The sequence below is a fragment of the Ananas comosus genome, linkage group 5 (genome assembly GCF_001540865.1).
Source record: "Ananas comosus cultivar F153 linkage group 5, ASM154086v1, whole genome shotgun sequence".
NCBI classification, from domain to species: Eukaryota; Viridiplantae; Streptophyta; class Magnoliopsida; order Poales; family Bromeliaceae; genus Ananas; species Ananas comosus.
The window spans coordinates 14109253-14125754 of NC_033625.1; the positions used below are offsets into that span (position 1 = coordinate 14109253).

At 34.4% G+C, this 16502-nt stretch overlaps 1 protein-coding gene across 1 annotated transcript; it reads left to right on the forward strand.

Moving 5' to 3' along the window:
• Window positions 7941–16284, forward strand: LOC109710518 (heat shock 70 kDa protein 17). The gene is made up of 14 exons (XM_020233169.1): window positions 7941–8930; window positions 10941–11173; window positions 11717–11876; window positions 12398–12643; window positions 12757–12893; window positions 13000–13336; window positions 13427–13588; window positions 13980–14054; window positions 14135–14235; window positions 14318–14387; window positions 14529–14585; window positions 14702–14763; window positions 15509–15581; window positions 15684–16284. The coding sequence occupies exons 1-14, from the start codon at window positions 8145–8147 to the stop codon at window positions 15873–15875; spliced, it is 2691 nt and encodes an 896-aa protein (XP_020088758.1). The 5' UTR covers window positions 7941–8144; the 3' UTR covers window positions 15876–16284.

Below are 16502 nucleotides of genomic sequence, written 5' to 3' on the forward strand. Positions count from 1 at the left end.
CTAGTATGGCTTTTGGAGGGATATATTTGTGATGGTAATATTGAAAATATAAACGATTCTCTGACGGTAACAAATTAGAGGGACATATTTGAAAACATTAGAACTTTTGTAGAGACAATATATAAAAGTTGAACTTTGTAGCGATATATTTGTCATAGACTATGTTTGCAGGGAATTGTATGAAATTAACCCAATAATTTGTGGTCACAAAAAAAAAAAAAATTGAGACCCCTTCTACTATATATTAAAAGATTTTTGATTTTTTTTAATAAATTAACTAATTTTAGTAAAAAAATTTAGTAATTTTATCAAATTCATTAATAATTACACCAAATTTAATAGCTTTAATTACTTTTTAGCAAATTAAATGAGATAAATTAATGATTAATTACTAATAGAGCCATTAAATTTAATAAAAGTATTAACTTAATTGGCATTAAAATTCAAACAAAAAAATTGGAAGATGAAGGAGTTTCAATAAAAAAAATATAAAATTCGAGGGGACTACTTCAAAATAGTCTATATTAGATAGTGTTCCTATCAGAAGTGTCAACGAGCCGAACACGAGCTGGCTTGTTAAAGTATCGAGCCGAAAAATTCAGCTCGTGCTCGGCTCATTAATAAACGAGCCAAACACAAGCTAAATACGAGCTGGCTCATGGACAACAAGTTAAAAGTATTATAAAAGATACGTATAGAAAATAAATTTATAAAATCTTACCCATTTGACTTTGATCTAATAGTTGAAATTTTACATATAAATAATTTTTTTTATAATTGAGTTAGCTTTATATTTAGGTTAAGCTAAAATAAATTATTTATTTATATACATAAATATAACATATATGTATTCGAGCTGTTATCGAGCCGAACACGAGCGAGCTTACCCTAGCTCGCGTTCAGCTCGTTTATTAAACGAGTTGAAAAATTCAGCTCGTGTTCGGTTCGTTTATTAAACGAGTGATTCAATCTCGAGCTCACTTCGAGTCGAACGCTAGCTGGCTCGCGAATAGCAAGTTGGATTGCGACCCCTAGTTCCTATACATTTTTATCTAAATATAAGGCTAAATTATAAAATTTTTCCTCACACTTTAATAAAGTTTTGCTTCAATTTGAATCCAACATTTTTGCCACATTATCAATATGCCCTTTTTTTAAATATTGGAATTTAGATGTAGAACTTAATAAAAATGAGTTGAACAATAATAACTGTTATATTCCAAAAAATATAACCACATAAATTAAATAAATGATCTCGTTATCGATTGATTTTGAAAGTTCTAAGTACAAAAATAATTTCTTTTACTTTTATTTAGATATATTTTGTAAGTGGAATCTTAGATAGATGTTTAGTTATGGAATTAATGTGATATAACAAATCATTTAGGTGAAGTTTCCGGATCCGAATTTTTTAAAAAAAACTTGTCAGACCTATTTTGAACTGGTGATCTTTGATTGAGTAACATTTTCAGATCGTTGTTTAACCCGATTTTTAAAACATTGAAAATTTATTACTATGAAATCAAATTGGGATGACATAAGATTGTAACATCTCATGTGAGACCCCATATAGTCTTATATATAAGATATAATAGGGTTAGAATTCTTAATCCGGCTTAAACATTTTGGGCGATGGCTAGGCCCAAGAGGTTAAGAGAGTTAAGCGTGCTACAACGAGAGTAGTCTTAGGATGGATGACCTCCTGGGAAGTCGGAGCTAGCGTCACAGTTGATATTAAAGCCAATTACCAGCCGGAAGTGTGAGATGAGTTTCGGCTGAGCCAGGGTCGGAATGACAAGACTAACGAGACGAGTCTTACATCGCCTGATATTTGTGAGTTTAAGCCTGACGAGGATGTCAGGACTTAAAGGGAGGAAGATTGTGAGACCCCATATAGTCATATATATAAAATATAATAGGCTAGAACTCTTAACCCGGCTTAAGTATTTTAGGCGGTGGATAGGTCTAAAAGGTTAAGAGAGTTAAGTGTATTAGGACGGTAGTAGTTCTAGGATGGGTGATTCCCTGGGAAGTCGGGGCGTCACATCTCAACAGTCCCAAATTGTATAATGTGGAAGAGTACGAGGAGATTATATGTGGCGGACACATAAAACTAATAGCTGAGCGTAAGCATTGTGTGCATGAAGGTGATTTAGGCTTAAAGAGTTATTAGTGTGGATGGACGGGATGGACAAAATTTCTTAACTATTGCTCATTTGGATTTGACTATCTAATTTTTAAAAATTTTGATTTTATTACCCGACCTTCCAATTTATTTGATTTGAACCAATTATGACTCTTGATTTTCAAAGTTTGAATACCGGCTTTTATGCTTACGGGTTTAGCCAGTATTTTTTATACAACTTATGTAAATATAAAGTTATTAAAGTCTCCAATCAACTTCAATTTTATATCCCGAAGAGCGATCAAAATTCTTAAATCAAATAAATTGAAAGGTTGGATACTAAAATCAAAATTTTGATAAGTTGGATAGTCGAATCAAATAGTCTATAGGCCAGATAAGTTTTATACGTTTTTACCTTCAAAATAAAAATAAAAAGCATTTTTGTAATGCTAAGAAACGAACGGCCTCTTGGTGGTAATCTCATTTCGTTTGTTAATCGCACATTTATTCGAGCTTCAAAATATAATAAATTATCTTTAGTAGAGTCTAATTAAGGTAGTGTGGGAATAATCAGTTTTCTAAAAATCGGATCGAACCGGCCGGTCGAACTGGCTAGACCGTGATCCTATCCCTAGGCCGGTTCATTTTCAGACGGTTTTAACTGAACCGGTTTGAACCAGCATTTTAACCGGTAAACAGGTGAACCAATCAGGTTTTAACTGAACCGGTCCAAACTATCACTTACCATAGATTATCTATCAGACGGTTCAATCAGTTTGATTTATATTTTTTATTTGAAAACTTTGTAAAATAATTTATTTATCTTCTTGGAGTTTTAAAACATTAGGATAATTAGTGTATTAGAAGCTTCTCTTTTTAAAATCTCTTATTGGGTTCTTTGGATCCAAAATGGAGAATCAATTCTAGGATTCAAATAATTAAGATACAAAAAGAAAAGAATTTTTTTTGGAACATGACTAAAGAGATTTTGCTTTTAGATTGCTTTGATTTAGTGCAAAAGTGATCTTAAGTGGATACTTATTCCCTCATCAACATATAAAGTAATAGATAAGGAGGATCTAATTAACAACCTATGAAGGGGGAATATATAGATATATAGACTAGGTTAATTTGTAACACTAGTGCCTAAACACTGACCGTCCCTAGAGCAAGTGGCAAAGGACTTGGTGGTTGGTATTCGAGACCCAAGTTCGAATCCTAGTTGATTCACATTTCTACCTAAGTTTATTTCTAAATGAAATAAACGAAGCGGGTAGCGTGCTACCTATTTCTCAAAAAAAAAAAAAAAAAAAAAAAAAAAAACAACACTAGTGCCTAAACTTCTAGTCAAAGCTTTGCTTTGATCCTCACACTTTTTAATAATAATTTAAAAAAAATGTATACTCCTACTTTTTAGAAGCATTTACTTTAGTCTTAAATGTATATAAATAAAAAAATATTGTATACACTCAGTGCATTTGTACATCTGTGAATATTAAATACATCAGTTCTGTGGCACTGAAATTGATAGGTTAGGTAGGAGATAGGAATATAACTCATTATGTAATGCGGCTGAAGGTATGGGATTGATCCGACGATCTCACAGAACGAATGAGGTTTCAGCTGGCTCTAATACTGTATTCCCAGAAAATTGATCTGATAAAATTAGAACTAATGTATCAGTGTGCACAATAATTTAAATAAAGAAATAATATCTTAATGTACCATTTAAGCTTCAAAATTATCTAATATATTTCTGGTTGACCAAAATGTTCTTCTTAATTTCCAAAACTCCCTTCAAATATCCCCAATCCACTAGGGTTTACTAATGGGACTTGGGCTTTAGGAGGAAATTTTGATAATTTCAGAATAAATTTAAAAATTTGAACAGTAGTCAGGGATAGATAAGTAAAAGTACGTAAAAGCTTCTTTAATAAATTAGAATATCGACTAAAGTGAAACACTTTAAAATATTCAGGAGAATCTAGAGTCCAACTTACAAGGTTGAGGCAACTAATAGTGCAATTTATAAAAGGCTTAATTTCATACAGCTCCCTACAAATATAGTGAATAATAAATATATTCCTACAAAGTTTAACTTAATTTCATATGTTGTTCTTGCAAAAATTTTGATGTTTTTAAATATATTCCTGCTATTAGAATCCGTTAGAAAAATTTAGTTAACCATAGATTAAATACTTAACCCTGATTAGCTTTTGACATTTTATCCCTCTTATATTGTACTGTTATAGCTTTTGGAGGGACATATTTGTAATAACAAAATTAAAAATATAAACTGTTTTCTAATGGTAACAAACAAAAGAGATATATTTGAAAACATCTGGACTTTTATAGAGATAATATATGAAAGTTAAACTTTATAGGAATATATTTGACATTCATAATATTTGCAGGGATCTGTATGAAATTAACCCATTATAAATTTATATAGGTTTCATAGATTAATTATACTTATTTGTTACCATCATAGCCAGAAATTGAGGAACTTTGATGATCTCTTTTAGGTTTGATACTCTTTTATTCTCATGTAGTTGAAAGGGAAGTTTTATTCCTATCCTAGATGGTGTGTCACTACCTGTTTTTATCAACTATCATTATCACAATAAACCTTAATTATTGCGCTTTACCGGTTAAAAACAACTGATCAGAACGAAAAATAATACCGAATAATAACTGGTGTTAGGTTTATTTCTTTTTTACAGGTAAATTGAGCGAGCGAATGAACACATAAGTAAGAAAATTAATGAACGTTTTACGCACAATTATTATTCGTCAAATTTTTTTTTAAAAAAAAAGAAGATATTTTACTGATCTTCAAATTTCATTTCCTTTGAATGAAAGTGTTGAGGTGTTTACTAGAATCCTCACTATACTCCTAAACCAAAACAATTTGAGAAAACAATTTTAATACTTAACTCACACTCTCTCTCTCTCTCTCTCTCTCTCTCTCTCTCTCTCTCTACATCTCTCAAAATTTAATCTCTCTCTCTCTTGGAGAATAAAATTGATGTTTTCAATTGGGACTAGAAAAGAAGTACAAACAATAATTGGAGAATCTCTCTCTCTCTCCCTCTCTCTCTCTTTCTTTGGAGAATATGGATATAGTAATAATAAATGACTTAGGTTGGTGGAAAAACAATAGAAATAACAGTTGAAGCACCAATGCTACATGTATTCTTTATATATATTTATTTTTATATATATATAATGTAAATTTTACATTAATTCCACTAATTAAAAGATTATTATCACTCACTAAATTTTATCAGTATTGTTTAATCCAAAAATTATTTATAAACTCTAGGATGAGTACTTGGGGTCTAAAATGTGCGTCCATATATATATATATATATATATAGAGTGTACATATAGTTCTTTCATTTTTTTAGTTGGAGAAATAAAAGTCACCATGTGATATAAAAGGAGTTTTGGTCCACTAGAATATTTAAAGTATGATAGAAGTTAGAATATTTGAAGTACAAAAAAAAGTAAAAAAGCAATGCCACCTCAACATAAGGAATGTTTATCATGTTTTTTTTTTGCGGTCCTTTTCAGGACAAAATTTTGGTGGACATAGTCCCCAAACATAATAATTTGGAGATTGTTCGGATCGGCGCCATATGACATGTTGTATCCATCTCAGCCGTCTAAAAAGAATATTATTTTTATTGGATTAAAATACTTAAAATATTTATTTTTCTTTGGCGGCTGAGATGAGTTTGGAGTGCCACATGGCGCTGATAGCAAACACTACTAATTTATATACTGTTAATAGTATACCAGATGAACTCTTAGGCCCTGTTTGGTTTGGGAGTTAAGGATGGAATAAAGAGTTTATTCCACACTTATTCCGCAAACATCAAAAAAAATTGGTGGGAACACTAATTCCCACCATAACAGATTATTCTAGAATAGCCCGTTAAGGAATGGATTTTAGTGTTTCCACCCTAAGGTGGAACAAGCGGGGATAACTCAGCTTGTTCCACCCGTGAAGAGAGAGAGAGAGAGAATTTTTAATATATTAAAAAATTTAAATTTCGTAAGTTTGAATATTAAAATTTATTAATTTTTAAAATTACAAAATTAAAAATTTAAATTTTAAACCAATTAATTTTAAATATTAAAATTTGATATTTTAATTTTTTTTATATTTAGAATTTGATATTTTGTATTTTTAAATTAAAATTTCATCTTAAATTTAAAGTTTTAAATTTTAAATTTTAAATTTTTTAAATTGTAAATTTGAGATTTTTAAATTTTAAAATTAAATTTTGATTTTTAAAATTTAAAAGTTTATATTTTAAATTTTAAAATATAAATATAAAATATAAAAATTCTAATTCTAATATAAAGAAATGGATAATATCATTATTTTTTATTTATTACTACCCACTTTAATTCTTATTTCATCCTACCTAGCCACGCGTCTTATTCCATCCTACCTAGCAAAACGCTATTTTTCTTATTCCCAGAAATAACTCAATTTTCATCCAAACGCAAAATTGATCTAATCCATGCTTATACCTCAATTTATATATATCCCTGAAATACCCATTTTTTACTTATCCCTGAACCAAACGATACCTTAGTATTACAATTTTAGACCTACAAGTAAGAGTTTCTCTTTTGTAAAGAAAAAATTATTTCTTTATTAACCAAAAAATGATTCTTCTTAATTGCTTTTAGTTTAGATTAAGTTAGAAGAGAAGATTCCTCTTTTTTAAAAGCGTGGGAGCATCCGATAAAGACGTTAATCCACCGTATCTCCCTATCATTATACTTCAAGCTTGTTTTACTCTGTTGTACGACACATCGTTGTTTGAAAAAAAAAAATTTATTGTCCCAAAAAGGTTACTGAGAAAAAAAAAATTATATTTTAAATGACGCTCTATTCTATCATCTTTAATATTTGGCATATGCAGACACTATGATTAAGCGTCATCAATAAATATATTTTTATCAAATACTGATAAAAATTCTCCGACGTTATATTAAAGTGTCGGTATATTTATCCCGACATGTTTACTTAACGACTCTTTGTTCGACGCTTTTACAAGCGTCAGAGTTATTATTGCCGACGCTTTGAAACGTCGCTAGTTATTATATAAAGTGTTCTTAAATATAAAATTTACGAATTAGAATATCTTCCTACATGCTCGCCGAAAAAACCCGCGAAAAGCCCAAGTTAAGCCCAACATTATTTTGGGCCACTAATGGGCCTCAAGTGGCCCAAAAACAAGCCCACTAATTTTGTATTTATTTATCTTTTTATATCTCTAAAAAAATTTTGAAAAATCCTATCTTTGATAATTATCTAAAATGTTAAAATGAAATTCAAAAGATCAAATTTAGTTAATTAAGTCACTTTTTTTATCTTATTAAATTAAATATCAGGTGATTATCTCAAATATTTATCCGAAATTTTAATTACCATAATAATTTATTTAATCAATTATTTTTAATTACACTGAGTTGAAATCCTCAATTTGTTTCATGTGATTTGATGAGCTTGAATATTTTTATCCCTCGTCACTTGCTGACGTCATCATATTCAATCACGACCGTCGATCCAAGTTCCGTATCCGATCTCGCTGATGTGATCACGACCGTCCATCGAACTGCTCCCCACCCCATCTCTCGCGCTTCCAACGCACCCAACCCACCACGTGTATCGACATCCACGTGGCGAAGTTCCATTGGCCTGATCTTCCACTTTAGGGGTGTTATTTGCCCTTTTTAAATAATTAATTATTTTAAATAAATAAATACACGATCTCTCTCTCTCTCCCTCTCCCTCTCCCTCTCGCGCCGTTTCCCTCCCATTCTCGACCATTCCACGCTCCTCTTCCTCCTCGATCGATCCCACCCAAAAACCCTAACCCTAACCCTAACCCTAACCCTAATCCTAATCCTGATTCTTTGATCCCCACGTCCATTGTTGGCGACCCTCTCCGACCTCGATCGCGCTCGCGATCCCCACAGGGGGGCGCCCCGGAAGATGACGACGACGAGGAGGTTCTCGCGGGCCGCGATCGCCGCCCTCTTACTCTTCTCGCTCGCGATCGCCGCGCTCTTACCCGTCCCCGCGGGATCCGCGGTGGCAAGCGTCGACCTCGGCTCGGAGTGGATGAAGGTGGCGGTGGTGAACCTGAAGCCGGGGCAGAGCCCGATCTCGATCGCCATTAACGAGATGTCGAAGCGCAAGTCCCCCGCCCTCGTCGCCTTCCACGGCGGCGACCGCCTCGTCGGCGAGGAGGCCGCGGGGATCGCCGCGCGCTACCCCGACAAGGTCTACTCCCAGATCCGCGACATGGTCGGGAAACCCTACAATTACGCCAAGGCTCTCGCCGAATCGCTCTACCTCCCCTTCGATCTCGTCGAGGATTCGCGTGGATCGGCCGCGATCCGGATCGACGACGGGGTCACGATCTACACTGCAGAAGAGTTGCTTGCCATGATCCTCAATTACGGGATGAGCTTGGCTGACTCGCACGCTAGGGTTCCGGTTAAGGACGTTGTGATCACCGTGCCACCGTATTTTGGGCAGGCGGAGCGGAGGGCGATGGTTCAGGCCGCGCAGCTCGCCGGAATCAATGTGCTGTCGCTCGTCAACGAGCACGCCGGAGCTGCGTTGCAGTATGCGATTGATAACGACTTCTCGAATGGGTCTCGCTATGTTATAATTTATGATATGGGTTCTAGTAATACCTATGCCGCATTGGTTTACTTCTCCATGTACAGTATAAAGGAGTTTGGGAAAACCGTACCGGTGAACATGCTTCAGGTATGCCCTTGCCGAGAAAATCTTTGTACATGAATGGTTCTAATCTTCTATTTTTTGCTGCTTAATTAGGGAAGCTGTATATTAGAGGGTAAAACCATAACCTAAAAGATTGATCTGATAGGAAACATACCACGTGCACTGATAGAAAGGTAATGGAAGAGGCACAGGGTGGAGATAAAATGCTGTAAATGGTGGATGCGGAGACTAACAAGCTCTTGGATTTGAGGGGGTTTAGGACTGGCTCTGTTACCATGTAATCCAAAAGAACAATTTGATAGGAATCGGCTCAGGATTATTCTTAATAGGAACATAACCTTTCATCATTTTGTTAAGTGCTAAAAAGAGCTAGTCTTGTTGAAATTTCCTGTAGGAATTTAAATTTTGTCCTTTCTTACTAATCCTTCCACGCAGTGAGGGGTAGATTTTGAAGTCCTCTGATCTTTTGACAGAATTAGCCTCTTTAGTGGTTTATTCTGTACACTTTACTGGAAGATGGTTTTAGGTTATTTATTCTTAGAAAATTCGTGAATATCTGCAGCAATTGTTTGAAAGAGAGAAGAAATTGATGTATTTTGCAATTGATTTGTTGAGAACTGTGAATATTATTGTCGCTAAAGTGTCACCCAATGCTCTCATTGGCCAAACAACTCATCAATTTACTGTCCTAGACAGGTCATGATTACACCATTGATCCTTTATACTTTGCAGTAGTAACAGTTTAGGACAAAATTTTACTGATGGATTGATTTGATGGAGAAGCATGACATTAAAAAAAATGTCATACTGTTGTTTTGTTTCTTTATAACGTTAGTGTTTAGAAAGGTACAGCTGTACAAGCTATTGTCTCCAGGATGTTCTGAATTTATGGCTGGTTTCTGAGTAAGCAAAAGCATAAGGCAAAGGATGTTCATAAAACTAGAAAAGCTGCAATCTGATCCAGCAAAATATTTTGATGTGATTGTCCTCCTCATGGATTGCAATGCTGTTACTTTTTTTAGTATTTTTTAGTGAAAGCAGGTGTTGTTAATTTGATTAGTTTTAGTTAGATGTTGAAAACAGGGTTACTAAATGAAGGATATGAAAAACAGTTAATTGATATCCTCTACCGTTTTGAACAGGTTCCATAACTAAAAAGACTAGTTATGTTTATGGACGGGTTTTGGGACCATTACAGAAGTCCCATGTCTTTAACTGAATTAGTCTGGGGTAAAAACACTAAAACGGATATGTTAACCATACGGCACATGTTCCTTGGGCACACGTGTTGAAGTGAAGACTACTTAGATGATAAATAAGACAAAACTTCAAACCAACACTAACACAGATATGTTAACAATACTGCAATGTCTCCTGAGCACACATGTTGAAGTGAAGACTCCTTAGATGGTGATAAGACAAAACTTCAAACGAGTCAGAATGTTGTCATACCTCAGCATTTGCTAAAATATGGCGCTATGATTATTTTCTATTTTATACGTTCGGTAACTAGTGTAATACTGAAATAGTTGGTTTGAGACATCTCCCTAGGGTTGACGGTACCTTGTCCAAGGGTATCTGGCAGTTGCTTTCCAGCAATTGAAGTTTGTAATGTTTGTTTACAGAAGTCAAGAGATCTACCTAGCAAAACAACTGATTTTTAAATGATATATTATCAAGGTTTATGCAGGCTCAGGTAGATGTTAAATTTCATAGAAGTTGAAAGAGGAATTATCAAGCCGTGTTTATTAAAGACTTGCATAGGTCCTCCATAGTGATTATGCACAAGTTACACAACAATCAAATCCTTATATTTCAAGCTTTAGCTTTGAAAATATTTAAATAAATGTTAACTTCTTAAATATGAGGTAAACTTAATTACTCTTTTAGTCTTCTTTGTGATTCTTTCTGAGGTGACAGATTGCCAACTATAGCAAAGCATATGTAGCCTTTTATCTAGCTTTATCCAATCATTTTTTTCCTCTCTCTTTACAGTTTTTATGAATCGTAATGCTGATAAGTTACTGCTGACAGGTTAAGGATGTCAGATGGAACTCTAGACTTGGGGGTCAGGACATGGAAATGCGTTTGGTGGAGTATTTCGCAGATGAGTTTAATAAGCAAGTAGGAAATGGAGTTGACGTGAGGAAATCTCCTAAAGCAATGGCTAAATTAAAAAAACAAGTGAAACGAACAAAAGAAATTCTAAGTGCAAATACTGCGGCTCCGATATCAGTTGAATCACTGTACAATGATGTCGATTTTAGGTACAAGCATCTCCAGTCTTTGTTTATAATCATCATATACAGTGATATTTATGGAAGCTATTACAGTTGCTTGTTTCAATGTCTTTTTTAATATTTTTTGGATCTTCAAAGTTGAGTTCGTTGCCCTTTCTAAAGCTATTCTTGTCTAAGTGTATATTTAATATTCTTGAAGATCAAGGAATTTCCTGATTAGTTTCTATAGCTATTCAATTCGGTCGCAAACCATCCGTACTATCATTGGTATGAGTGATATATTCAATTTTTTTAGATTTTATCATTGTAAATATTATTCTGTACGATTGGAAGGTGGATTGAAACAAAATTATTCCTGTTTCATTCAAATTTTCATAGCATATTGAACATGTTCATCTTACTCTAGTTTTTTTATAGTCGTAATTGTCTAGTCTTAACTTTCACTATCATGTTTACTTTTCATCTTCTGCTTCCCTGAATTTTCTCTGACTTTCTTTCAGCCCTAGTAAATTTAACTGCAAATCTGTGACTCATAGTTCTAACACACCGTTCGTGAATTTCCTTCTCCAGAAGCACAATTACACGTGAGAAATTCGAAGAACTTTGTGGTGATCTTTGGGAGAAAGCTCTCCTTCCTATAAAAGAAGTGCTAAAACATACAGGTCTGAAGATAGAAGACCTTTACGCAGTAGAGCTGATAGGTGGAGCCACTCGTGTGCCTAAATTGCAGGTTAGTTAATTTTTCACAATTTAACTTCAGAGGCTGTTTGATCAAATTATACTCAGACTTGTTCTTTCATTCTTACTATAATCGATCTTCAAGATGGTAAATTATTTTGCTTTCACGATATTCATGTATTTTTAATATGATATTGTCAATCTTCCTTGTCCTATGTCTAGTTGGAACGATGGTTGAGTTCCAGGTTAGCTGACTATTACAATTTATCATAATGTTTGCTAGTGTGGAAGATTTGCTACATTATGTACGCATAAATTATATTCCAGAACAATGAGATTTATTTATCGTTGTCAAAATAATTAATAACATCAATCTGATGTTTATAGTGCCCTATGGTTTTCGTGACACACTAAGTTAAATTTCTTGCTAACTATGCAGGTTGATTGGTGAAATGTAAACCATGCAACTCCATTATGTATATTTGTATAGTTTTCCTTATTTTGCTTATCCATAATGAAAATGCTAATATAAATATTGTAGTCTTACAATTACTATTGCATTGTTTGACGTAGGCTAAGCTTCAGGAATTTCTGGGACGAGATAGTCTAGACAAGCATCTAGATGCTGACGAAGCAATTGCTCTTGGTGCCTCACTGGTTGCTGCGAATCTAAGTGATGGAATAAAGCTGAACCGTAAGCTAGGACTGGTAGATGGCTCTCCATATGGTTTTGTGCTTGATATTGATGGCCCTGATTATGTCAAAGATGAAACTACCGATTTATTGCTTGTGCCACGGTTGAAGAAAATGCCAATCAAGGTAGGCTCGTAACTTTTCTGTCAACCTATAGTTGTTGCAACTAGAATTTGTCTACTCTGCTGCATTTGTCGGTCATAAGCTTCATAATAACTAATGTATGTATTTCTGTGAAGATGTTCAGGTCTATTAAACACAACAAGGATTTTGAAGTCTCACTCAGCTACGATCGTTCGGGTGAATTGCCTCCAGGAGTTTCTTCATATACGTTTGCACAATATTCAGTATCTGGTTTAAGAGATGCAAGCGAAAAGTATATTTCTTCTGATTGTTTTTCTAGTTATATTTGCTGCTTGTCTTATAGTAATTTGGTGATCTAAATAAATGAAATACTCCTTGTTTTAATATATAATTTTTAGATATGCGACTCGCAACCTCTCTGCTCCAATCAAAGCGAATCTACATTTTTCTCTGAGTAGAAGTGGAATCGTTTCTCTTGATCGAGCAGAAGCATTGATTGAGATTACTGAGTGGGTCGAAGTTCCCAAAAAGAATGTCTCTATAGAAAGCAATAGCACCAGCAATCTGAACATATCTGCTGAAGCAGGATCAACAAATGATGGTTCAACAGACAAAGCAACTCCGAATTCTGAGAATGGTACCGATCATGCCAATTCAACCACAGATGAGAATAATATTGCAGAGGTTGCAACAGAAAAGGTTCTGAAGAAGAGAACCTTTAGGGTTCCACTGAAGGTAAAATAAAGTGATTCCTAATAGTAGTAGTGGTATTTTTAAAAACTATATATTAATTGATATTAAACAAGTTTCTTGATACGGGTATAGGTGGTGGAAAAAACAGAAGGCCCTGGAGCAGCTCTAGGAAAGGAGTTATTTTCAGAAGCAAAGAGTAGATTAGAGGCGCTTGATAAAAAGGATGCAGAAAAAAGGAGAACAGCTGAACTCAAAAATAACCTGGAGGAATATATTTATTCTACAAGGGAAAAGGTAGGCTGTTTTACTTTTTCTTGTTGAATGCTGAAATTTTGTAGAATTTTTGTTTTCTGTAGCAATTTTCATCTTTTGTTTATCTGGTTCTTCCTTGTTGTTGATTGATGATCGTATACTCCTCTCTGCCTTCACTAGTTGTGGTTAAGTTCATTCACAACCGGATGTAACCAAAAGATTGCTTTGCTTTAATTTATAGAATTGCAAGTGACTTGCTTTCATATTTGCTGAAATCAGTCTGATTTTTGCATCATGTTTCTGTTTTCCTGAAAAATGCTGCTTCATGCTAAGATATGCGACCTCTTTTTTCCCCCCTTTTATCGTCTTATTTTCATTCAATAACTCTACACTTGTAATTGGTAATTATACTTTTTATTATGACTCGTCACAGATAGAGGATAACACAGAGATAGAGAAGGTTTCAACTGAACAGGAGCGTCAATCTTTTGTGGATAAACTCAGTGAGGTGAGTTCTAATTATGGAATTCATAGGTGCATTTCATTCATCTAGTTATGATGGGATTTAAGTTCATTTATCAAATGCAGGTGCAAGAATGGTTGTATATGGATGGCGAGGATGCTCAAGCTACTGAATTTGAAGATCGCCTTGAATCTCTTAAAGCAATTGGGGATCCAATCTTTTTCAGGTGGGTTATACAAGTAAGCTTTGGAATCCCGACGGTAGCATGATTGAGATGAGTGACAAATTGTTTGATATTTTTTCTCCAGATTGAGCGAGTCAACTGCTCGGCCAACAGCTTGTGAACGTGCTCGAACATATCTCAGTGAGCTTCAGAAGGTACATTTTCTAAAATATACTGTACTTTGTAATGCCGCTCCAGTGAGATATGCAAATAACTGTGCTTTGTAATGTCCATTCATTGTCTCAGTTTCTATTTAAAAATTGTTGTTCCGACCCTTGTTACTCTGGTCCTTGCAGATTGTAAGTAACTGGGAGGCAAACAAACCATGGCTTCCCAGAGCAAGAATAGATGAGGTTGGCTTAATGAGCATTACCTATAATGTCTGATTCACATATTTGTTGTATAGCGGGTTGAGCGAGTTTTGGTATCTTTTCCTGACACTTTGTTATTTGATGGAACTTACATTCAGGTTTTAAGTGAAGCAGAGAAGCTGAAGAGTTGGTTGGAAGAGAAAGAAGCTCTACAAAAGAAGTATGTAGTAACCCTAATCTCTATAATACTTGGGACAGCTATGTACTTATCTGTTATCCATCATTGTTGTTCTCCTTTTGAATATTTTTGTTCTTGTTTTAAGTATTCTGAAAATTATAATAATGGCAAGAATATCGTGAATAACGGTAGTAAATAACGGTAGCATTTAAGCGTTAAACCTCGATAGGACATATCAGATATACAGGACCATCTTGATGATATGAGCATCGAATTTGATAAAATTTTATTAGATTTGGATAAAACTCTCTGCGAAGACATTTCTTTTCTATATTGGTCTTAGACAACGAGCTGATGTTGACAATGAGCTGATGTTTTCATGAATGAAATTGGTCCGGAAGTTAGATTCCAACTATGGACTGTTCAAGTGGTCTAATCTCAAATAATTAGATTTCATACTCAATATAATTCGTCTATAAATCATGATAAGAGTACAAATTTTCCAAATATATAGATACAAACCTTAATTATATAAAGCTCTGGACCAAAAAAGAGAACTTTTCAGCCTGTAAATTGCCAAGAATAACAATAATTGATCTTGCAACCTTATACGTTCTATAAGCTTTCTTTGCTTTTATGACATTCTCCTTAATCTTTAGGATATATGCTGTCGATGTTCCCTAAACTACTATTTGATTATATGCATTTTAAGACTAGTTACTTCTTCGATCCAATATTGTGCTATTGTATTTGTTCATGTTTATTGAGAGTTTTACTGTTTCTCCAGTACTCCCGCCTTCACCACTCCAGTATTCACATCAGAAGAAGTTTATACGAAGGTTTTCAAGCTACAAGATAAGGTAAATAGAATCCTTTAATCACACTTTGTACTCCAACATGTATCATTTTTTACCTATGATCTTTTTGAACTTTTATAACTCAAAAAGGTTTTTCACGATTAGGTCGCGAGCGTGAACAGGATTCCAAAGCCGAAGCCGAAGATCGAGAAACCTCCAAAGGAGGAATCAGCGAGCAAAGACAACACGACCGCCGACGAGACCCCTTCAACTGAAACAGAGCCTCCGTCAGAAGATACAGTCGATCCCAAGGACACCGCCGATACACAACCGGAGGAGCCTCATGACGAGTTGTGATCTCGCGACGACTTACTGTGGGAAGAACCATGAAACACACTAATCAGTTGGACAAACTACATTCTGGTAAACTCTTCTTCTTCGTCACAATTCGGCTTTTACCGTCACTTAGAGGAGCAAGATGCTAAATTCGACACCCTACAGTTTTGATTTAGACAATTAAGTTATTATTATTAGAGGCTGGAGATTTACTTACTAAGGTCTTAGTCGGAGCAACCGTAACATCTTTTTGCTGAGTTGCATTATTCGATGAAAAACGGACTAGGGCTTCTTTTCACTAGCCATGTTAAATTAGCACAAATTATTGTACTAAACCCATTCAAAATAGTAAAGAGAAGACACATCTGATAGGGCTTATACATATTCTTTCTTTTTTGCTTTTTTTAATTTTTGTTATTTCTTTTGGTAATTTCTTGCTGCTTTACCCCTATATTTTTTAGACAGTTTAACCGATTGTTTGATCAGAGATGGTTGCGGGTGAAAATGGTTCGGATACGGACGGATCATATCCACATCCTTTTTTTTTTTTTTTTTCCCCGGATACGAATTCGGAAACAGATGCGTCGGATGCTAAGTTTTCAATACCATATCCGCTAAAGGGATTTGGGTATGGTCGGATACGTATTA

Excerpts from the sequence above, each read along its gene's own strand:
- LOC109710518 (XM_020233169.1), top strand. The coding sequence starts at position 8,145 with ATGACGACGACGAGGAGGTTCTCGCGGGCCGCGATCGCCGCCCTCTTA. Across the intron at positions 11,877-12,397 it reads CTCGTGTGCCTAAATTGCAG|GCTAAGCTTCAGGAATTTCT; the intron begins GTTAGTTAATTT and ends TGTTTGACGTAG. Across the intron at positions 12,644-12,756 it reads TGAAGAAAATGCCAATCAAG|ATGTTCAGGTCTATTAAACA; the intron begins GTAGGCTCGTAA and ends ATTTCTGTGAAG.